Here is a 22,230-nt window from a genome sequence, read left to right on the forward strand (position 1 = left end):
TGCCTTCTGATTGGATGAGCGCCGGTGTGACGCGGTGCCTCTGTCACCGTGGCGGGGGGTATACGTTGGCATCGGAGCGTCTGCCAACGTCTGAGACCGGCTGGCAGTGTATCGGAGGTGTCGAGTGCGGTGCCGCTGGAGCTCACTCACCAGCTGGTGTTAGGGCCACAGAATGAAGGCCAAGGAGAAGAATAGAAAGAGAAACAGAAACTTCTCCTCCAATTGTTTGATTTGTCTCTTCTGAGCTTCGATGAATTCTTTCAGCTCTTTGTTCCTCTAGGACGGACAAATGGAAAGTGGCATTCAAAAGCCAGTAAGCGTGCAAGTAAGTGCCGGGCTGGCTTTGGGCCCTTACCTGTTGCGCGCTGTGCAGCAGATCCATTCTCTCTTGGAGGATGCAAGCGTCGCGCTCCCTCAACTCGCACATCAGGGCTCGCTTCCATTGGTCCACGGCGCTCCTAAGCTCTTCTCTCTGATCCGCCGTCAGCACGTCATTCACGCCAGCGTGGCTGGCTTTTTCGCCGTCCGTGGCGGGGCAGTCCCGCTGCGGTAGCGCCTCGTACAACATGGCCTCCAGCTCCAGGATCCTCTGGGCCGCAATCCTCGTCCATCAGTGGTCCGGCGGGAGATTTGAGGGCGGCTTACCTTATGAGCCTGGTCCATGGAACACTTCCTGAAGTCCAACTCTTCATCCAGGTAGCCCTTCTGCTTGCAGAACATATCCTAGCACAGCTCAAGGTCAGAATTGTTGGGGCACATTGCCGGAGTTCCCCTTGGCTGATGTCGCGTGTCTGTCTACCTTCTCACTTTCAATGTCCAACATCTTCTGTTGAAGTGCTGACTTGGTCACTTTGATGTATTCTAACCACTGAGGAAAGGCTGCTGTCACATAAGCAGAATGCGAGAGCGTGCGTGGACGTGCGCGTTACCTTCTCGGCTAGGGTGAGAAGGGTCCTGGCGTGAATCACGACCACCTGCTCCTCGTTGGTGAGATTCTGCAAGAGCCCAAAGGCACAGCGTCAACAAGCTTCTTTCAGCGCAAAGCCTTCCAAAAGTCACATTTGAGCCGCCGAGTCTCGTGGAGTGCGAACATAAGGAGTTCGACATACACTTACGGCGTTATAGCCCAGGATGTCCAGCTTCTTCATCAGATCACTGATGACGATGTCCGGGGGAAAGGCGCAAGGAGCAATGTAAGGTGTTCTGGGACCTCGGGTTAAGGTTAGGGTTGCGAGGGACGCCTTACGTACGCTCACGCCCTCGGCCTCGCAGTAGATCTGCAAAGGGCTGAGGCCGTCTGGGAAACGGACTTGCAGAAACTTCAAGACGGGGGAGCGCCACTCCCTCTCCTGAAAGGCAGAGGCATGCATCCGTCCGTCCGTCCGTCCGTCCGTCCGTCACATCTCTGGCCTCAACACGCTTGTGCGAGTCTTCCCACCTCCAGCTCCAGGATGCGGAACTCAAGCAGTTCGTTTTGGTCTCGGATATCCTGGATGTGCTCTTTCAGACGCGCTTCTTCCGCCTCCATCCGCCTGACCTGAAAAGACAGTCAGACCTCATCTGCGGGGCTTCCCGACAGGTGTGACGCCAAGCGACTCCGCCCAGCGCCTTTCTTTCCGTCACCTTTTCGGCCAACTGCTGATTGCTCTGACGCAGCAGCTGCTTCTCCTCCACCCACTTGACATTCTAGAAGAGACAAACGCGTGGACAGCTTTGGAATGTTGTGTCATTTTCATCCACAAATTCTTTGGTTGACTGGAAAATGACATTTGCTTTTCTCCGCATTTTCCCAGCCACGTTCGGGGGGGGGGGGGGGGGGGGGGGGGTTGGTCCAGTAATGCCAGACGGATGAGTGACTGAAGAATGTAGCTATTTTGTCTGAGAAAAAGGTGTGCTCATTGATGAGCTTACCTGTCCTTGTTGCTTCAGCGCTGACTCCAGATCTGCTACTCTGCTTTGATAGTGACCCATTTCTACCATCAGCTTTTCTCTGGTCTGAAAGGAGGAGGAGGGAGGCTCCTCCTCCTCCTTTCAGACCAGAGAACACCCGAGGCTGGGTGAGAACGGGGAGGCTGCGACCCGGCCGGGGGTTGCGGGAAGGGGCGCCACCTTGATCTCCTTCTCGGCGTCGTAGTCCCCTTTCGCTGGTCTGGGCTAGCAGAGCGTAGGCTCGTTGCAGCGCTTGATATTCTTGCGTCAGCTGGCGGTAGCGAAGCTCCGCCTCTTCATGCACACACCAATGCAACACAGCACTAGTACCAGAATCAGTCAGACCGGCGACAAAGCACCCGCGACGCAAAGACGAGTCCGATTCCAGGCTGAAGAGGAATGTTTGGTGCCAATACGCTGGCAGAAATGGCGGGCTACCTCTTCGGGTTCCGTGTCGGGGGTTCTGTCGGTGTGAAAAGACAAGGACGATCCGTCCGAGTCCACCAACACGTCTTCGTCGTAGCCGTAAAATGTTTCGATGACCTGCGGGCGCGGAAGCAAACATCTCTCTGAACAAACTGAAGCGACACCTCACGATGAATCGACGAGAGGAACGATAGCGAGAAAAAGGCCATTTCATCTTGCGCAACACCAAGCAGCCGCAAACAAACAGACTCACCTTGCAGGACCTCACGCTTTGTTCCTCCTCAGAGATTCTCGACGTCGGTATCGTAGCAGCAAATCTCTCTCCTGTCGACACAAATAATCCGCCTTTGAGATTCTTTGGATGCAAAGGGAACGAACGGCTCCGGCGCAGAAACAAACGCGACTCACAATGACATTTCTGACATGAGCTCCTGTCTCCAGAGCCTGAAAAACACGTCACCGGCGATGATTGGAGGGACGCTCGTCTTTTCCAAAAGTGACAACTACAGGGTGTGTCAGGGTTTTCCAGATTATCTTTATCGTATCATTGTGTTGCTTTGACTTTGACTGCGACCTGTAATAAATAATATTATTTATCCCTTATTTATCCCTATCGCTTATCCCTTCCTACACAAAGTCGTAAAACACCCCTTGCTATGTTTTGACTAGAGGTCAAGGGCTTCCTCTATTCAATCCACTCTTACACCCACCCTGTTTCTCTTAATTAAAATGCTCGTGCAGGAGCCGAGAGTCAGACTTCATTCGTACAACGGATGGACTCTCCACCTGCAGGTGTCCAAAAGAACTTACTTGTCTCCCGTGTGGTTCTTGCAAAATAAGTTGGAGCGAGCGCAACTCTAACAGGGTGCATTTTGCCACTAGCTGCCTACGGACAATGACGTCGCACTCGCGGCTCATGGTTGACGGGCTGAGCAGCCGGGCAAGTCCGTCGTTTTCAGCGCACAGCGAGTGGCAAAGGCGCTGACAAAACGGGAGCTTTGAGCTGCTGAAAACGGCAAAACAAGTCTAAAGCGTGTTCAAACGCGTGCGCACAATGCTCCTGCTTGAAAGGTCGGAATTTAAGGGGCCAATTTTTTGGATGGCGGCCGCCGGCCAAGCTTTGGACGGAAAAGGTTTCCTGGCGACAGCGAGCGAGCGCGGCGCTGCCGTACGTGCACCGAGTCGCCTGCCTGAAGACCTTGGACAAGTCGTCGATGATGTGCCGCTGCTCCACAACTTGAAGGAACTCCATTTCACCGTCCTGCTGGCCGCAACCGCGGTCCAGGTCATTGAGCGAACTAGGCCTTCTCTGTGGAACACAAATGCAGTGGACTCTGTTGGCACGCCGCCGTTGTCCGCGTCGACTTACCAAGCTTGCCATCTCCTCGTTCTCCTGGGTGACAAAGCGCACTTTGTTTTCAAGGCGACACAGCACCAGCGAGAGTTCTTCATTCTTCCTGCTCAGGCGTTTGTTTTTGTACAGGAGTGGCAGAAACTGGCTTTCTGTTTCTCTCAGTCGCTTTAGCTGCAAGCATGAAGTGCGGGATGTGAAAGACGCACAACACGCGGGCCAGAACGTATCCATTCCTTTTGCATCGGTTTGAACGGAATCGTGGCTTTGGCTCCCAATAAAAGACATCTACCAGGCAACCGACTCGCCGCGCCGCTCAACTAATAAGCAAGCGCAATGGGTGCCTCGCTGGATGGCGCGCATCAAACGTAGCGCAAACCTTCAAGCGTGCCGTCAATAAATTACCAGTTCATTGCGCTCTTCAGAAAGCAGGGCGTTTCGATCCTCCAGTTTCCTGATGACTGCGCTGAGCTCAGCGATTTTCAGATGAAACCGTCGCGTGTCCCGATCCTCCTGAGACTGAAAACGCCCCGCAACACACACACACAAGCACTCGTTCAAAGTTCAAAACTGTTTTTGTGCTACCTTCCTCCAGCAACGAACTAAGTCATGCGTACTGCAAGTGTGTGATGAGGTGGCTTACGCAATGAAGAGGATTGCTAGTAGCGGCGTTGACCCCACTTCCAGGGTAGTTTAGGCCCGCCCTTTGGGAATCCCTCAGGGCAGCGATCTGCTGCTCGGCAGCCTGAGTCTGCAGCTGAAGGCGGTGGACGTGGCCGGCCCCAGGGCTTCATCCAAAACACTAACCGCTCTGTCTTTCAGCTTGATCTCATCCGTCTGGATGTACAAACGGGGAGCGCTCAGGCAGGCGGGAAAACTCATTTGCCAGAATTGTGACAAAAACAAAGAGAGCAACCGGCCAATTTTTTTCTTGAATCGACTAGAACACCTTTGCTGTGACAAAAGCGAAGCGAGCAACCGGACATTTTCTTCTTGTGAAATAGAATAGAATAGAATGCCTTAGGTGTCATTGCACTGCAGGTATACAACGAAATTGGGAACATAGCCACGCACCGCGCATCTGATCAGTCCTACCAGTCGGCGGATCTCCCTCTCGCAGTCTCTCTTGGTTCGGCTCAGCTCCTCCCGATGCTGGTGATGAGCCGATCGGAGCTCGGCCGCTCGGGACTGCCAGGCCTGCTGGGCCGCTGCCAGGGCTTCTTCCGCGCTCCTGGTGGAGGCGACACCGCTCGGTCTCCCGACACCGCCGCGTCTCCTCCACCTCCGCCAGCAAAGCGCCCCCCCTCCTCACCTGAGCAGACATTGCGCCACACCGGGCCGTTGAGACCGCAACGGAGCGCCGCGACGCTTACTGGGGACAAGCTACACAATACGGTCGCGGCCGCATCGAAGCCCGACGTGGCGTGCGGATAGTCAGACACGGATAGAGCGGATCACCTTGTCCATGGAGCCGTCCCTCAGGCTGAGGACCAAGGCATTCAGTCGCTGGATCTCTCCATCTTTGATTTTGATCACTCTCATCAGCTCCATTTCATGCTGCCGCAGTAATGTCTCCCTGGTAATGGCTAACTCTTTCTGCTTCTCCTCATGGAGTTTGCTTTTGAGTTCCGTCATGGCGGCGGTGGCACGGTGGTGCTCCGCCCGCAGGTCCTGACTTCTCTCTCTCTCCAGACAGCTGACCTGACATGACTTAGACTTAGACAAACTTTATTGTCATCTTGTCTGCACATGGTGCATACAAAACGAAATTCCGTTGCATACGTCTTACAACAAAGTAGTGATATTGCAGTTGAATAGAAGTAACATATCCTATGAAAATATATATATATACATATATACTATATATATATATATATATATATATATATTAAAAATAAGTATAAAGTGCAGCAGTGATAATTATGCAATAGTGCAAGTAGGCAAAACAGTATTCAAGAGTGTGCAGAGGAATGCTAAACCATGTATTAAACTTCTATTTAAAGGGTTTATACAAGTTCAGTAAAGTTGGTAGTGCGAGATAGTGCAAGATAGAGGTCCGTAGTGTCATAAAGTACAGTTCTGTGAATGTGTGATGCAGAGTTCAGTTTAGAGCTCAACAGTTCTAGTGTTCAACAGTCTGATGACAGCAGGGAAAAAGCTGTTGCAGAACCTGGTGGACCTGCAGCGGATGCTGCAAACCTCTTCCCAGAGGGCAGCAGGGAGAACAGTCCATGGTGGGGGTGTGATGGGTCATTGATGATGTTACGGGCACGGGACATGCAGCGCTGAGATGAAATGTCCTGAATGGAGGGAAGAGGAGCCCCTATGATCCTCTCTGCTGTCCTCACCACTCTCCTCACGTTCTTCCAATCGGAGGCGGTGCAGCCTCCACACCACACAGAGAGACAGTTTGTCAGAATGCTCTCTATGGTGCTCCTGTAGAACGTCCTCATGATGGGTGGGGGCAGGTGGGCTCTCCTCATCCTCCGCAGGAAGTACAAGCGCTTCTGTGCCCTCTTGACCAGTGCCGTAGTGTTCATAGTCCAGGTGAGGTCTTCTGTGATGTGGACCCCCAGGAATTTGGTGGTGCTGACCACCTCCACAGCTGAGCTGTTGATGATCAGTGGAGCGTGGTGAGGCTGTTTTTTCCTGAAGTCGACGATGATCTCCTTCATCTTCTCCTCATTCAGGATCAGGCTGTTTTCTCTGCACCAGCCCACCAGCTGCTCCACCTCCTCTCTGTAGTCCAGGTCGTTGTTGTCTCTGATGAGCCCCACCACCGTTGTGTCGTCTGCTGACTTCACGATGTGATTGGTGGTGAACCTGAGGACGCAGTCGTGTGTCATCAGGGTGCACAGCAGGGGCCTCAGGACGCAGCCCTGAAGGGAGCCTGTGCTGAGGGTGATGACATCAGAGGTGTTCTGTCCGACCCGGACTGACTGAGGTCTGTTGGTGAGGAAGTCTAGCAGCCAGTTGCGAAGGGGGGTGTTGAAGCCCAGGTGTTCCAATTTTCCTACCAGATGCTGTGGGATGATGGTGTTAAACGCTGAGCTGAAGTCCAGGAACAGCCTCCGCACATGGGTGTTCTTCTCCTCCAGGTGAGCCAGGCTCAGGTGAAGAACGGAGGAGATGGCGTCCTGAGTGGAGCGGTTTTGCCGGTCGGCAAACTGGAACGGGTCAAATAATAGGGGGAGTCTGGAAACGATGTGACCTTTAAGCAGCCTTTCGAAGCACTTCATCATAACCGGAGTCAGTGCAACAGGCCGGTAATCATTAAATGAGGTGATTTGAGGTTTCTTCGGCACCGGAATGATGGAGGCAGTCTTAAAGCACGCCGGCACTGTGGCTTGGCCCAGCGAGGTGTTAAAAATGTCTGTGATGACCCCAGCCAGATGACTTGCACATTCCCTGAACACACGCCCAGGAATGTTGTCGGGGCCAGGGGCCTTACAGGGGTTGACTCTCCTCAGGGTCTTCAACACATCGGCGGAGTCAAGGCAGAGTACCTCCTCTTCCTGATGGGGGACAGTTTTAACTGCTGGAGTGCCGTTTAGTGCCTCGAACCTCCCAAAGAAGTTATTTAGACCATTTAGAAAGTCAGCATCAACTACACCCACCGGGGGGGGGGAGGGTGAGTTGTAGTCTGTAATCGCCCGTATGCCTTGCCACATACTCCTGATGTTTTTGACGTCGTGGAAACGATCCTGAAATTTTCGACTGCGGTCTCGCTTCGCTATCCTGATGGCACGGTTCAAGTTGGCTCTCGCTGTCCTCAGTGTCTCCTTGTCGCCAGACTTGAAGGCAGAGTTCCGCGCTCGTAGCGTTTGACGTACCTCCTCAGTCATCCAGGGTCGTTGGTTGCCCCGGGTGATGATATTCTTAGTGGTGCTGACGTCCTCGGTGCATTTGTTGATGTAGGCTGACACAGTCATGGCACACGCATGTCTAATCTACATCGGGAAAACTGGGAGGGAGGGAGGCAGGCAGGGAGGCAGGCAGGGAGGCAGGCAGGGAGGCAGGCAGTGTCTGTCTGTTGAGGTTTTCACCTTGTTCTTCTCCTGCTGAAGTTCTAACTGGACGTCCATCAGTTTGGTTCTCAGCTCGTCATTGGCGGCCTGAAGGGCGTCCGTTCGCTCCGCCTTGGCCCGCCCTGCCGGAGCTCGTTTGGACATCTCTTACTCGAGTCTCGCCCGGTCGTCAGTCAGAGATCACAACATTTGTACCTGGAGAGCACAAACGCAGCGCTGTTTTCCACTGGCTTCGAACTCAACTTCAATCGGTACCGTAACTTACAACATCATAAACATAGAACTAGCTTGACTTATTCATTGAATAAATGCATTTGGTTCTTCAAAACTGCATCACGCAACATAGCGTGACCGAGACGGCCGTTATCCACCTGCGTGAAGTTATTTGGTGAAATGAATGAGATGTTTAAGACACCATCGTTCTGTCTCTATGTAGATGAAGGGAAATAATCGATTGCTGAAGGTCCAAAGGTGTTGTGATAAACAAATAAACATATTAGTGATTAGTGACATATTTGTGATAAACATATTAGGCAGGATAATCACATATGTTAACGTGACTGCCCACACTGTATTTATTTATGGTTATTTGTTAAATCGAGTACTGTTAGACATGAAATAGGAAGTGTTTAACATAAATGGAAGACGAAAGGGGTACTCACCATTGTAGCTCCTGCTGGTCAATGATACGAGCCTCTTCTTGCAGTGGAAAACATACAGCCAACAAACACCGTGGAACCTAAAGGAATGAAATTAAACATTAACATTTAGCCTCAACCAACATTCACAGATACAACGCAACGCAAACTACACAAACGTAAATCTTTTTAAACACAATGAGTTGTACTTACCGTGTACGCTCTAGACGGTCCACTTGCAAGCAGAAAATAAAGATATTTCTGTTGATAATCGTCGTGTTTGTATCCGGTGTCTCGCTCAAGGCCATTGCGCCCCCAGATTTGAATTTTGGCGAGAGTTCAGCCTATTGACGTCATTTCCGCGGTGTAATACCCGCATATCTGAAACGGCAAAGTTAAGAGTAGAGTTAAATAAAGTTTTTAGTCAACGCAATAATTTACAACCGTTGACCAGTCGAAATAATCGTCGAAATTTGGCGTCTGTGGCTGGAAGCAGACGCCGAGTTCGACATTCCTCCCAAACGCCACACTCCCTCGCTTTTCAGGGCTAAAAAAAAACAGTTGTAATTACCTTGTACGCTCTAGACGGTCAAGTTGCAAGCTGAAAACAAAAATATTTGCCTTGTTAGTCATCGTGTTACTAACCGCTGTGTCTTGTTTGCCAGAATTGCCGCTTTCCTACTTCCTGTTGCAAGCCACGCCCACGGATTATAATTTTGCCGTGAGTTCCGCCTATTGACGTCATGTCCGCGTCACATGACTGCGACGTAATATTATCTAAAACTGTTTGTGCGGTATTGTGTTGTTCTGTGCGGTATTGTGTTATTCTGTGCGGCGTCGTGTTGTTCTGTGCGGCGTCGTGTTGTTCAGTGCGACGTCGTGTTGTTCAGTGCGGCATGGTGTTGTTCAGTGCGGCATGGTGTTGTTCAGTGCGGCATGGTGTTGTTCAGTGCGGCATAATGTTGTTCAGTGCGGCATAATGTTGTTCAGTGCGGCATGGTGTTGTTCAGTGCGGCATGGTGTTGTTCAGTGCGGCATGGTGTTGTTCAGTGCGGCATAATGTTGTTCAGTGCGCCATAATGTTGTTCAGTGCGGCATGGTGTTGTTCAGTGCGGGATGGTGTTGTTCAGTGCAGGATGGTGTTGTTCAGTGCGGCATGGTGTTGTTCAATGCGGCATGGTGTTGTTCAGTGCAGGATGGTGTTGTTCAGTGCGGCATGGTGTTGTTCAGTGCGGCATAATGTTGTTCAGTGCGGCATGGTGTTGTTCAGTGCGGCATGGTGTTGTTCAGTGCGGCATGGTGTTGTTCAGTGCGGCATGGTGTTGTTCAGTGCGGCATGGTGTTGTTCAGTGCGGCAAAATGTTGTTCAGTGCGGCATGGTGTTGTTCAGTGCGGCATGGTGTTGTTCAGTGCGGCATAATGTTCAGTGCGGCATAATGTTGTTCAGTGCGGCATGGTGTTGTTCAGTGCGGGATGGTGTTGTTCAGTGCGGCATGGTGTTCAGTGCGGGATGGTGTCTTTCAGTGCGGCATGGTGTCGTTCAGCGCGGCATGGTGTCTTTCAGTGCGGCATGGTGTTGTTCAGTGCGGCATGGTGTTGTTCAGTGCGGCATAATGTTGTTCAGTGCGCCATAATGTTGTTCAGTGCGGCATGGTGTTGTTCAGTGCGGGATGGTGTTGTTCAGTGCAGGATGGTGTTGTTCAGTGCGGCATGGTGTTGTTCAATGCGGCATGGTGTTGTTCAGTGCGGGATGGTGTTGTTCAGTGCGGCATGGTGTTGTTCAGTGCGGCATAATGTTGTTCAGTGCGGCATGGTGTTGTTCAGTGCGGCATGGTGTTGTTCAGTGCGACATGGTGTTGTTCAGTGCGGCATGGTGTTGTTCAGTGCGGAATGGTGTTGTTCAGTGCGGCATGGTGTTGTTCAGTCCGGGATGGTGTTGTTCAATGCGGGATCGTGTTGTTCAGTGCGGGGTGGTGTTGTTCAGTGCGGCATGGTGTTGTTCAGTGCAGCATCGTGTTGTTCAGTGCGGCATGGTGTTGTTCAGTGCGACATAATGTTGTTTAGTGCGGCATAATGTTGTTCAGTGCGGCATGGTGTTGTTCAGTGCGGCATGGTGTTGTTCAGTGCGGCATAATGTTGTTCAGTGCGGCATGGTGTTGTTCAGTGCGGCATGGTGTTGTTCAGTGCGGCATGGTGTTGTTCAGTGCAGGATGGTGTTGTTCAGTGCGGCATGGTGTTGTTCAATGCGGCATGGTGTTGTTCAGTGCGGGATGGTGTTGTTCAGTGCAGGATGGTGTTGTTCAGTGCGGCATGGTGTTGTTCAGTGCGGAATGGTGTTGTTCAGTGCGGCATGGTGTTGTTCAGTGCGGCATGGTGTTGTTCAGTGCAGGATGGTGTTGTTCAATGCGGGATCGTGTTGTTCAGTGCGGCATGGTGTTGTTCAGTGCGGCATGGTGTTGTTCAGTGCGGCATAATGTTGTTCAGTGCGGCATGGTGTTGTTCAGTGCGGCATGGTGTTGTTCAGTGCGGCATGGTGTTGTTCAGTGCGGCATGGTGTTGTTCAGTGCGGCATAATGTTGTCCAGTGCGCCATAATGTTGTTCAGTGCGGCATGGTGTTGTTTAGTGCGGGATGGTGTTGTTCAGTGCAGGATGGTGTTGTTCAGTGCGGCATGGTGTTGTTCAATGCGGCATGGTGTTGTTCAGTGCGGGATGGTGTTGTTCAGTGCGGCATGGTGTTGTTCAGTGCGGCATAATGTTGTTCAGTGCGGCATGGTGTTGTTCAGTGCGGCATGGTGTTGTTCAGTGCGGCATGGTGTTGTTCAGTGCGGCATGGTGTTGTTCAGTGCGGAATGGTGTTGTTCAGTGCGGCATGGTGTTGTTCAGTGCGGGATGGTGTTGTTCAATGCGGGATCGTGTTGTTCAGTGCGGGGTGGTGTTGTTCAGTGCAGGATGGTGTTGTTCAGTGCAGGATGGTGTTGTTCAGTGCGGCATGGTGTTGTTCAATGCAGGATCGTGTTGTTCAGTGCAGCATAATGTTGTTCAGTGCAGCATGGTGTTGTTCAGTGCGGCATGGTGTTGTTCATTGCGGCATGGTGTTGTTCAGTGCGGGATGGTGTTGTTCAGTGCGGCATGGTGTTTTTCAGTGCGGCATAATGTTGTTCAGTGCGGCATGGTGTTGTTCAGTGCGGCATGGTGTTGTTCAGTGCGACATAATGTTGTTCAGTGCGGCATAATGTTGTTCAGTGCGGCATGGTGTTGTTCAGTGCGGCATGGTGTTGTTCAGTGCGGCATGGTGTTGTTCAGTGCGGCATGGTGTTGTTCAGTGCAGGATGGTGTTGTTCAGTGCAGGATGGTGTTGTTCAATGCGGCATGGTGTTGTTCAGTGCGGGATGGTGTTGTTCAGTGCAGGATGGTGTTGTTCAGTGCGGCATGGTGTTGTTCAGTGCGGAATGGTGTTGTTCAGTGCGGCATGGTGTTGTTCAGTGCGGCATGGTGTTGTTCAGTGCAGGATGGTGTTGTTCAATGCGGGATGGTGTTGTTCAGTGCGGGATGGTGTTGTTCAGTGCAGGATGGTGTTGTTCAGTGCGGCATGGGCTCAGTGCGGCATGGTGTTGTTCAGTGCGGCATAATGTTGTTCAGTGCGCCATAATGTTGTTCAGTGCGGCATGGTGTTGTTCAGTGCGGGATGGTGTTGTTCAGTGCAGGATGGTGTTGTTCAGTGCGGCATGGTGTTGTTCAATGCGGGATCGTGTTCAGTGCGGCATGGTGTTGTTCAGTGCGGCATGGTGTTGTTCAGTGCGGCATGGTGTTGTTCAGTGCGGCATAATGTTGTTCAGTGCGGCATAATGTTGTTCAGTGCGGCATAATGTTGTTCAGTGCGGCATAATGTTGTTCAGTGCGGCATAATGTTGTTCAGTGCGGGATGGTGTTCATTGCGGCATGGTGTTGTTCAGTGTGGCATGGTGTTGTTCAGTGCGGGATGGTGTTGTTCAGTGCAGGATGGTGTTGTTCAGTGCGGCATGGTGTTGTTCAATGCGGCATGGTGTTGTTCAGTTCGGGATGGTGTTGTTCAGTGCGGCATGGTGTTGTTCAGTGCGGCATGGTGTTGTTCAGTGCGGCATGGTGTTGTTCAGTGCGGCATGGTGTTGTTCAGTGCAGCATAATGTTGTTCAGTGCGGCATGGTGTTGTTCAGTGCGGCATGGTGTTGTTCAGTGCGGCATGGTGTTGTTCAGTGCGGCATGGTGTTGTTCAGTGCGGCATGGTGTTATTCAGTGCGGCATGGTGTTGTTCAGTGCGGGATGGTGTTCAATGCGGGATCGTGTTGTTCAGTGCGGCATGGTGTTGTTCAGTGCGGCATGGTGTTGTTCAGTGCGGCATGGTGTTGTTCATTTCGGCATAATGTTGTTCAGTGCGGCATAATGTTGTTTAGTGCGGCATGGTGTTGTTCAGTGCGGGATGGTGTTGTTCAGTGCGTTATAATGTTGTTCAGTGCGGCATGGTGTTGTTCAGTGCGGCATGGTGTTGTTCAGTGCGGCATGGTGTTGTTCAGTGCGGCATAATGTTGTTCAGTGCGGCATAATGTTGTTCAGTGCGGCATGGTGTTGTTCAGTGCGGGATGGTGTTGTTCAGTGCGGGATGGTGTTGTTCAGTGCGGCATGGTGTTCAATGCGGAATGGTGTTGTTCAGTGCAGGATGGTGTTGTTCAGTGCGGCATGGTGTTGTTCAGTGCGGCATAATGTTGTTCAGTGCGGCATGGTGTTGTTCAGTGCGGCATGGTGTTGTTCAGTGCGGCATGGTGTTGTTCAGTGCGGCATGGTGTTGTTCAGTGCGGCATAATGTTGTTCAGTGCGGCATGGTGTTGTTCAGTGCGGCATGGTGTTGTTCAGTGCGGCATAATGTTCAGTGCGGCATAATGTTGTTCAGTGCGGCATGGTGTTGTTCAGTGCGGGATGGTGTTGTTCAGTGCAGGATGGTGTTGTTCAGTGCGGCATGGTGTTCAGTGCGGGATGGTGTCTTTCAGTGCGGCATGGTGTCGTTAAGTGCGGCATGGTGTCTTTCAGTGCGGCATGGTGTCGTTCAGTGCGGCATGGTGTCTTTCAGTGCGGCATGGTGTCTTTCAGTGAGGCATGGTGTTGTTCAGTGCGGCATGGTGTTGTTTAGTGCGGCATGGTGTTGTTCAGTGCGGGATGGTGTTGTTCAGTGTGGCATGGTGTTCAGTGCGGCATGGTGTTGTTCAGTGCGGTATCGTGTTGTTCAGTGCGGTATCGTGTTTCTCAGTGCGGTATCGTGTTGTTCAGTGCAGTATTGTTGTGTTGTTCGTATTGTGTTTAACACTTAGCCTCTAACACTTAGCCTCTAACACTTAGCCTCTAGCATCTAGAAGGTAAATAAATAGGAAGGAAGGACTCACCGGTGACGCCTTCGCCCACGTCCAAGCGTTGTACTTTGTATTTTCATCCTTCTGACAGTGGAAAACATAGCCAACAAACACCGTGGAACCTAAACGAATGAAAGAAAACTATCATTTGGCCACAACCAACATTCACAGATACAACACAATGTGACGTGCGGGGTTGAGGTTAAAGGTTGAGTGAAGGGCCCTCGTTTTAAACTACTTTTTTGAAAAGGATTGGGAACAAGTAAGACGTATTTAATTTATTTAATGGGAAGTAGTAAGAGCTATATAATTTAATCTATGTATTATATTCTATTGTATTGTATTCTGTTGTATTCTTTTGGATTGTATTCACACTAACCCCACTAAAACTTCAGCCCACAAAAACTCGCCTCTGGCGCCTAGCCTCTGGCACTTAGCCTCTAACACTTAGCCTTTAACACTTAGCCTTTAACACTTAGCCTTTAACACTTAGTCTTTAACACTTAGCCTAGAAGGTGAATAAATAGGGTTAAAGGTTGAGTGAAGGGACCTCGTTTTAAACTACTTTTTTGAAAAGGAGTGGGAACAAGTAAGACGTATTTAATTTATTTAATGGGAAGTAGTAAGACTTATTAAATTTATTTAATCTACTTTTCTTCCCAGGCAAAATTTGATGTGCTGCAATTCCAAATTTCCAAAGTGAATGAAGGAATGAAGTCCTTTAAATTATGATTTTATATAAATACTAGGCATTAACACAAAATCGACGGCACAAAATGGGCAGACTTTACTTGTTTGAAAAGGACTGGTTACAAGACAGACTTTTTTAATTTATTTAATGGGAAGAAGACTTATTTAGTTTAATTGATCTATTTTTGTTCCCTGGCAAAATTCGATTTGCTGCAATTCCAAATTTCCAAAGTGAATGAAGGAAAGAAGTCGTTTAAATTATGATTTTGTTTAAATACTAGGCATAGACACAAAATCTACGGCACAAAATGGGCAGACTTTACTTGTTTGAAGAGGACTGGTTACAAGACAGACTTTTCTGATTTATTTAATGGGAAGAAGACTTATTTAGTTTATTTAATCTATTTTTGTTCCCTGGCAAAATTGGATTTGCTGAAATTGTATTTTGCCAAATCTTGCCTTGAGACCTGATAGGAAGTATTAAACGCTTAGTTAAATCAATACAAGTTGGTAATAAGAGCGAGTAATGTTGGTTGAACCGATGAATGAAGGTTGAAAGCAATTTAAATTATGACTTTGTATAAATACTAGATATTAACAGAACATCTACTGCGCGAAATGGGCAGAGTTTACTTGTTTGAGAAGGAGTGGCTTATTCAAAACTAAGATTTATTTAATCTGTTTGTTCCCAGGCAAAATTGGATGTGATGCAATTCCAAATTTCACCACATGATGGTGCCCAATTTTGACTTCATAGGACATATTAAACACTTAGCTTGTTATTATGTTCAAGGTAATCAGATTTGTTTATTATTCTAATGGCCTCTTCAAAACTATTCTGGATTACTACTTTGGATCTATTCTACATTACTTGGCAACAACATACTCTATAACAGATTAGGCAGTATAATCATATCTGTTAACTTGAGAGTGCCCACACTCAATCTACTTATCGTGATGTGTTAAATCAATTACTGTTAGACATTATTTGTCTGATAATCTACCAAATCTTTGAATTGAAGAATTTGTGATTTAATTAATAGCTTGTTCAGGGTAATCAGACTTGTATATAATTCTAATGGCCTTCTTTTGAAAACTATTCTGAATTACAACTTTGGATCTTATATTACTTTGCAACAATCTACTCCGTGACAGATTAGGCAGTATAATCACATATGTTAACTTCAGTGCCCACACTGTATTTATTTATGGTTATTTGTTAAATCAAGTACTGTTAGACATGAAATAGGAAGTGTTTAACATAAATGTTATGGCTACTCACCATTGTAGCTCGCTCCTGGTCAATGATACGAGCCTCTTCTTGCAGTGGAAAACTTGCAGCCAACAAACACCGTGGAACCTAAAGGAATGAAATTAAACATTAACATTTCGCCTCGACCAATTTTCACACGTACAACGCAACGCGGCTACACTTCTGCTATTACAAACGTAAATCTCCTTAAACACAATGAGTGTTACTTACCGTGTACGCTCTAGACGGTCCAGTTGCAAGCAGAAAATAAAGATATTTCTGTTGATAATCGTCGCTGCTCAGTGGCTCACGGCCATCGCGCCAACAGATTTGAATCGGAGGTTCGGGCAATTACGTCATATCCGCGGCACATGACTGCGACGTAATACCCGCTTATCTGAAACGGCAGTTAAAAGTAGAGTTACATCAAGTTTTCTTGGAACCTAAACGAATGAAAGAAAACTATCATTTGGCCACAACCAACATTCACAGATACAACACAACGTGCGGGGTTGAGGTTAAAGATTGAGTGAAGGGCCCTCGTTTTAAACTACTGTTTTGAAAAGGAGTGGGAACAAGTAAGACGTATTTAATTTATTTAATGGGAAGTAGTAAGACTTATTAAATTTATTTAATCTACTTTTCTTCCCAGGCAAAATTTGATGTGCTGCAATTCCAAATTTCCAAAGTGAATGAAGGAATGAAGTCCTTTAAATTATGATTTTATATAAATACTAGGCATTAACACAAAATCGACGGCACAAAATGGGCAGACTTTACTTGTTTGAAAAGGACTGGTTACAAGACAGACTTTTTTAATTTATTTAATGGGAAGAAGACTTATTTAGTTTAATTGATCTATTTTTGTTCCCTGGCAAAATTCGATTTGCTGCAATTCCAAATTTCCAAAGTGAATGAAGGAAAGAAGTCGTTTAAATTATGATTTTGTTTAAATACTAGGCATAGACACAAAATCTACGGCACAAAATGGGCAGACTTTACTTGTTTGAAGAGGACTGGTTACAAGACAGACTTTTCTGATTTATTTAATGGGAAGAAGACTTATTTAGTTTATTTAATCTATTTTTGTTCCCTGGCAAAATTGGATTTGCTGAAATTGTATTTTGCCAAATCTTGCCTTGAGACCTGATAGGAAGTATTAAACGCTTAGTTAAATCAATACAAGTTGGTAATAAGAGCGAGTAATGTTGGTTGAACCGATGAATGAAGGTTGAAAGCAATTTAAATTATGACTTTGTATAAATACTAGATATTAACAGAACATCTACTGCGCGAAATGGGCAGAGTTTACTTGTTTGAGAAGGAGTGGCTTATTCAAAACTAAGATTTATTTAATCTGTTTGTTCCCAGGCAAAATTGGATGTGATGCAATTCCAAATTTCACCACATGATGGTGCCCAATTTTGACTTCATAGGACATATTAAACACTTAGCTTGTTATTATGTTCAAGGTAATCAGATTTGTTTATTATTCTAATGGCCTCTTCAAAACTATTCTGGATTACTACTTTGGATCTATTCTACATTACTTGGCAACAACATACTCTGTAACAGATTAGGCAGTATAATCATATCTGTTAACTTGAGAGTGCCCACACTCAATCTACTTATCGTGATGTGTTAAATCAATTACTGTTAGACATTATTTGTCTGATAATCTACCAAATCTTTGAATTGAAGAATTTGTGATTTAATTAATAGCTTGTTCAGGGTAATCAGACTTGTATATAATTCTAATGGCCTTCTTTTGAAAACTATTCTGAATTACAACTTTGGATCTTATATTACTTTGCAACAATCTACTCCGTGACAGATTAGGCAGTATAATCACATATGTTAACTTCAGTGCCCACACTGTATTTATTTATGGTTATTTGTTAAATCAAGTACTGTTAGACATGAAATAGGAAGTGTTTAACATAAATGTTATGGCTACTCACCATTGTAGCTCGCTCCTGGTCAATGATACGAGCCTCTTCTTGCAGTGGAAAACTTGCAGCCAACAAACACCGTGGAACCTAAAGGAATGAAATTAAACATTAACATTTCGCCTCGACCAATTTTCACACGTACAACGCAACGCGGCTACACTTCTGCTATTACAAACGTAAATCTCCTTAAACACAATGAGTGTTACTTACCGTGTACGCTCTAGACGGTCCAGTTGCAAGCAGAAAATAAAGATATTTCTGTTGATAATCGTCGCTGCTCAGTGGCTCACGGCCATCGCGCCAACAGATTTGAATCGGAGGTTCGGGCAATTACGTCATATCCGCGGCACATGACTGCGACGTAATACCCGCTTATCTGAAACGGCAGTTAAAAGTAGAGTTACATCAAGTTTTCTTGGAACCTAAACGAATGAAAGAAAACTATCATTTGGCCACAACCAACATTCACAGATACAACACAACGTGCGGGGTTGAGGTTAAAGATTGAGTGAAGGGCCCTCGTTTTAAACTACTGTTTTGAAAAGGAGTGGGAACAAGTAAGACGTATTTAATTTATTTAATGGGAAGTAGTAAGACTTATTAAATTTATTTAATCTACTTTTCTTCCCAGGCAAAATTTGATGTGCTGCAATTCCAAATTTCCAAAGTGAATGAAGGAATGAAGTCCTTTAAATTATGATTTTATATAAATACTAGGCATTAACACAAAATCGACGGCACAAAATGGGCAGACTTTACTTGTTTGAAAAGGACTGGTTACAAGACAGACTTTTTTAATTTATTTAATGGGAAGAAGACTTATTTAGTTTAATTGATCTATTTTTGTTCCCTGGCAAAATTCGATTTGCTGCAATTCCAAATTTCCAAAGTGAATGAAGGAAAGAAGTCGTTTAAATTATGATTTTGTTTAAATACTAGGCATAGACACAAAATCTACGGCACAAAATGGGCAGACTTTACTTGTTTGAAGAGGACTGGTTACAAGACAGACTTTTCTGATTTATTTAATGGGAAGAAGACTTATTTAGTTTATTTAATCTATTTTTGTTCCCTGGCAAAATTGGATTTGCTGAAATTGTATTTTGCCAAATCTTGCCTTGAGACCTGATAGGAAGTATTAAACGCTTAGTTAAATCAATACAAGTTGGTAATAAGAGCGAGTAATGTTGGTTGAACCGATGAATGAAGGTTGAAAGCAATTTAAATTATGACTTTGTATAAATACTAGATATTAACAGAACATCTACTGCGCGAAATGGGCAGAGTTTACTTGTTTGAGAAGGAGTGGCTTATTCAAAACTAAGATTTATTTAATCTGTTTGTTCCCAGGCAAAATTGGATGTGATGCAATTCCAAATTTCACCACATGATGGTGCCCAATTTTGACTTCATAGGACATATTAAACACTTAGCTTGTTATTATGTTCAAGGTAATCAGATTTGTTTATTATTCTAATGGCCTCTTCAAAACTATTCTGGATTACTACTTTGGATCTATTCTACATTACTTGGCAACAACATACTCTGTAACAGATTAGGCAGTATAATCATATCTGTTAACTTGAGAGTGCCCACACTCAATCTACTTATCGTGATGTGTTAAATCAATTACTGTTAGACATTATTTGTCTGATAATCTACCAAATCTTTGAATTGAAGAATTTGTGATTTAATTAATAGCTTGTTCAGGGTAATCAGACTTGTATATAATTCTAATGGCCTTCTTTTGAAAACTATTCTGAATTACAACTTTGGATCTTATATTACTTTGCAACAATCTACTCCGTGACAGATTAGGCAGTATAATCACATATGTTAACTTCAGTGCCCACACTGTATTTATTTATGGTTATTTGTTAAATCAAGTACTGTTAGACATGAAATAGGAAGTGTTTAACATAAATGTTATGGCTACTCACCATTGTAGCTCGCTCCTGGTCAATGATACGAGCCTCTTCTTGCAGTGGAAAACTTGCAGCCAACAAACACCGTGGAACCTAAAGGAATGAAATTAAACATTAACATTTCGCCTCGACCAATTTTCACACGTACAACGCAACGCGGCTACACTTCTGCTATTACAAACGTAAATCTCCTTAAACACAATGAGTGTTACTTACCGTGTACGCTCTAGACGGTCCAGTTGCAAGCAGAAAATAAAGATATTTCTGTTGATAATCGTCGCTGCTCAGTGGCTCACGGCCATCGCGCCAACAGATTTGAATCGGAGGTTCGGGCAATTACGTCATATCCGCGGCACATGACTGCGACGTAATACCCGCTTATCTGAAACGGCAGTTAAAAGTAGAGTTACATCAAGTTTTCTTGGAACCTAAACGAATGAAAGAAAACTATCATTTGGCCACAACCAACATTCACAGATACAACACAACGTGCGGGGTTGAGGTTAAAGATTGAGTGAAGGGCCCTCGTTTTAAACTACTGTTTTGAAAAGGAGTGGGAACAAGTAAGACGTATTTAATTTATTTAATGGGAAGTAGTAAGACTTATTAAATTTATTTAATCTACTTTTCTTCCCAGGCAAAATTTGATGTGCTGCAATTCCAAATTTCCAAAGTGAATGAAGGAATGAAGTCCTTTAAATTATGATTTTATATAAATACTAGGCATTAACACAAAATCGACGGCACAAAATGGGCAGACTTTACTTGTTTGAAAAGGACTGGTTACAAGACAGACTTTTTTAATTTATTTAATGGGAAGAAGACTTATTTAGTTTAATTGATCTATTTTTGTTCCCTGGCAAAATTCGATTTGCTGCAATTCCAAATTTCCAAAGTGAATGAAGGAAAGAAGTCGTTTAAATTATGATTTTGTTTAAATACTAGGCATAGACACAAAATCTACGGCACAAAATGGGCAGACTTTACTTGTTTGAAGAGGACTGGTTACAAGACAGACTTTTCTGATTTATTTAATGGGAAGAAGACTTATTTAGTTTATTTAATCTATTTTTGTTCCCTGGCAAAATTGGATTTGCTGAAATTGTATTTTGCCAAATCTTGCCTTGAGACCTGATAGGAAGTATTAAACGCTTAGTTAAATCAATACAAGTTGGTAATAAGAGCGAGTAATGTTGGTTGAACCGATGAATGAAGGTTGAAAGCAATTTAAATTATGACTTTGTATAAATACTAGATATTAACAGAACATCTACTGCGCGAAATGGGCAGAGTTTACTTGTTTGAGAAGGAGTGGCTTATTCAAAACTAAGATTTATTTAATCTGTTTGTTCCCAGGCAAAATTGGATGTGATGCAATTCCAAATTTCACCACATGATGGTGCCCAATTTTGACTTCATAGGACATATTAAACACTTAGCTTGTTATTATGTTCAAGGTAATCAGATTTGTTTATTATTCTAATGGCCTCTTCAAAACTATTCTGGATTACTACTTTGGATCTATTCTACATTACTTGGCAACAACATACTCTGTAACAGATTAGGCAGTATAATCATATCTGTTAACTTGAGAGTGCCCACACTCAATCTACTTATCGTGATGTGTTAAATCAATTACTGTTAGACATTATTTGTCTGATAATCTACCAAATCTTTGAATTGAAGAATTTGTGATTTAATTAATAGCTTGTTCAGGGTAATCAGACTTGTATATAATTCTAATGGCCTTCTTTTGAAAACTATTCTGAATTACAACTTTGGATCTTATATTACTTTGCAACAATCTACTCCGTGACAGATTAGGCAGTATAATCACATATGTTAACTTCAGTGCCCACACTGTATTTATTTATGGTTATTTGTTAAATCAAGTACTGTTAGACATGAAATAGGAAGTGTTTAACATAAATGTTATGGCTACTCACCATTGTAGCTCGCTCCTGGTCAATGATACGAGCCTCTTCTTGCAGTGGAAAACTTGCAGCCAACAAACACCGTGGAACCTAAAGGAATGAAATTAAACATTAACATTTCGCCTCGACCAATTTTCACACGTACAACGCAACGCGGCTACACTTCTGCTATTACAAACGTAAATCTCCTTAAACACAATGAGTGTTACTTACCGTGTACGCTCTAGACGGTCCAGTTGCAAGCAGAAAATAAAGATATTTCTGTTGATAATCGTCGCTGCTCAGTGGCTCACGGCCATCGCGCCAACAGATTTGAATCGGAGGTTCGGGCAATTACGTCATATCCGCGGCACATGACTGCGACGTAATACCCGCTTATCTGAAACGGCAGTTAAAAGTAGAGTTACATCAAGTTTTCTTGGAACCTAAACGAATGAAAGAAAACTATCATTTGGCCACAACCAACATTCACAGATACAACACAACGTGCGGGGTTGAGGTTAAAGATTGAGTGAAGGGCCCTCGTTTTAAACTACTGTTTTGAAAAGGAATGGGAACAAGTAAGACGTATTTAATTTATTTAATGGGAAGTAGTAAGACTTATTAAATTTATTTAATCTACTTTTCTTCCCAGGCAAAATTTGATGTGCTGCAATTCCAAATTTCCAAAGTGAATGAAGGAATGAAGTCCTTTAAATTATGATTTTGTACAAATACTAGGCATTA

At 45.5% G+C, this 22,230-nt stretch overlaps 1 protein-coding gene and 2 long non-coding RNA genes across 4 annotated transcripts; all 3 read right to left on the reverse strand.

Annotated features, from left to right (window-relative positions):
- Nucleotides 1–861: 861 nt before the first annotated feature.
- On the reverse strand, nucleotides 862–2,040 carry LOC148390222 (janus kinase and microtubule-interacting protein 3-like). The gene is made up of 6 exons (XM_088389621.1): nucleotides 1,912–2,040; nucleotides 1,624–1,686; nucleotides 1,439–1,537; nucleotides 1,116–1,349; nucleotides 930–995; nucleotides 862–882 (listed from the first exon to the last, which is right to left on the reverse strand). The coding sequence occupies exons 1-6, from the start codon at nucleotides 1,978–1,980 to the stop codon at nucleotides 862–864; spliced, it is 552 nt and encodes a 183-aa protein (XP_088245747.1). The 5' UTR covers nucleotides 1,981–2,040.
- Nucleotides 2,041–2,332: 292 nt separating this feature from the next.
- LOC148390223 (uncharacterized) lies at nucleotides 2,333–3,432 on the reverse strand. Its single transcript, XR_015861483.1, has 3 exons — nucleotides 2,764–3,432; nucleotides 2,609–2,679; nucleotides 2,333–2,472 (listed from the first exon to the last, which is right to left on the reverse strand). It is a non-coding gene; the product is annotated as an uncharacterized LOC148390223 (long non-coding RNA).
- Nucleotides 3,433–3,515: 83 nt separating this feature from the next.
- Nucleotides 3,516–5,494, reverse strand: LOC148390224 (uncharacterized). Of its 2 annotated transcripts, XR_015861317.1 has the most exons (4): nucleotides 4,802–5,494; nucleotides 4,350–4,543; nucleotides 4,112–4,225; nucleotides 3,516–3,880 (listed from the first exon to the last, which is right to left on the reverse strand). It is a non-coding gene; the product is annotated as an uncharacterized LOC148390224 (long non-coding RNA). The 2 variants fall into 2 exon arrangements; XR_015861316.1 differs by lacking the exon at nucleotides 4,802–5,494 and having other exon boundaries at nucleotides 4,350–4,753.
- Nucleotides 5,495–22,230: the final 16,736 nt, after the last annotated feature.

This window comes from Syngnathus floridae, chromosome 11 (genome assembly GCF_059516105.1).
Source record: "Syngnathus floridae isolate MCC-2025c chromosome 11, RoL_Sflo_1.0, whole genome shotgun sequence".
Lineage (NCBI taxonomy): Eukaryota > Metazoa > Chordata > Actinopteri > Syngnathiformes > Syngnathidae > Syngnathus > Syngnathus floridae.

Bases quoted from the DNA above. Each gene is read 5' to 3' on its own strand.
- LOC148390222 (XM_088389621.1), bottom strand. From the start codon at position 1,980: ATGGTAGAAATGGGTCACTATCAAAGCAGAGTAGCAGATCTGGAGTCA. The intron at 1,538-1,623 runs GTGACGGAAAGA...CTGTCTTTTCAG, and splicing joins ATCAGCAGTTGGCCGAAAAG to GTCAGGCGGATGGAGGCGGA. The intron at 883-929 runs GTAACGCGCACG...CTTATGTGACAG, and splicing joins TTCTCACCCTAGCCGAGAAG to CAGCCTTTCCTCAGTGGTTA.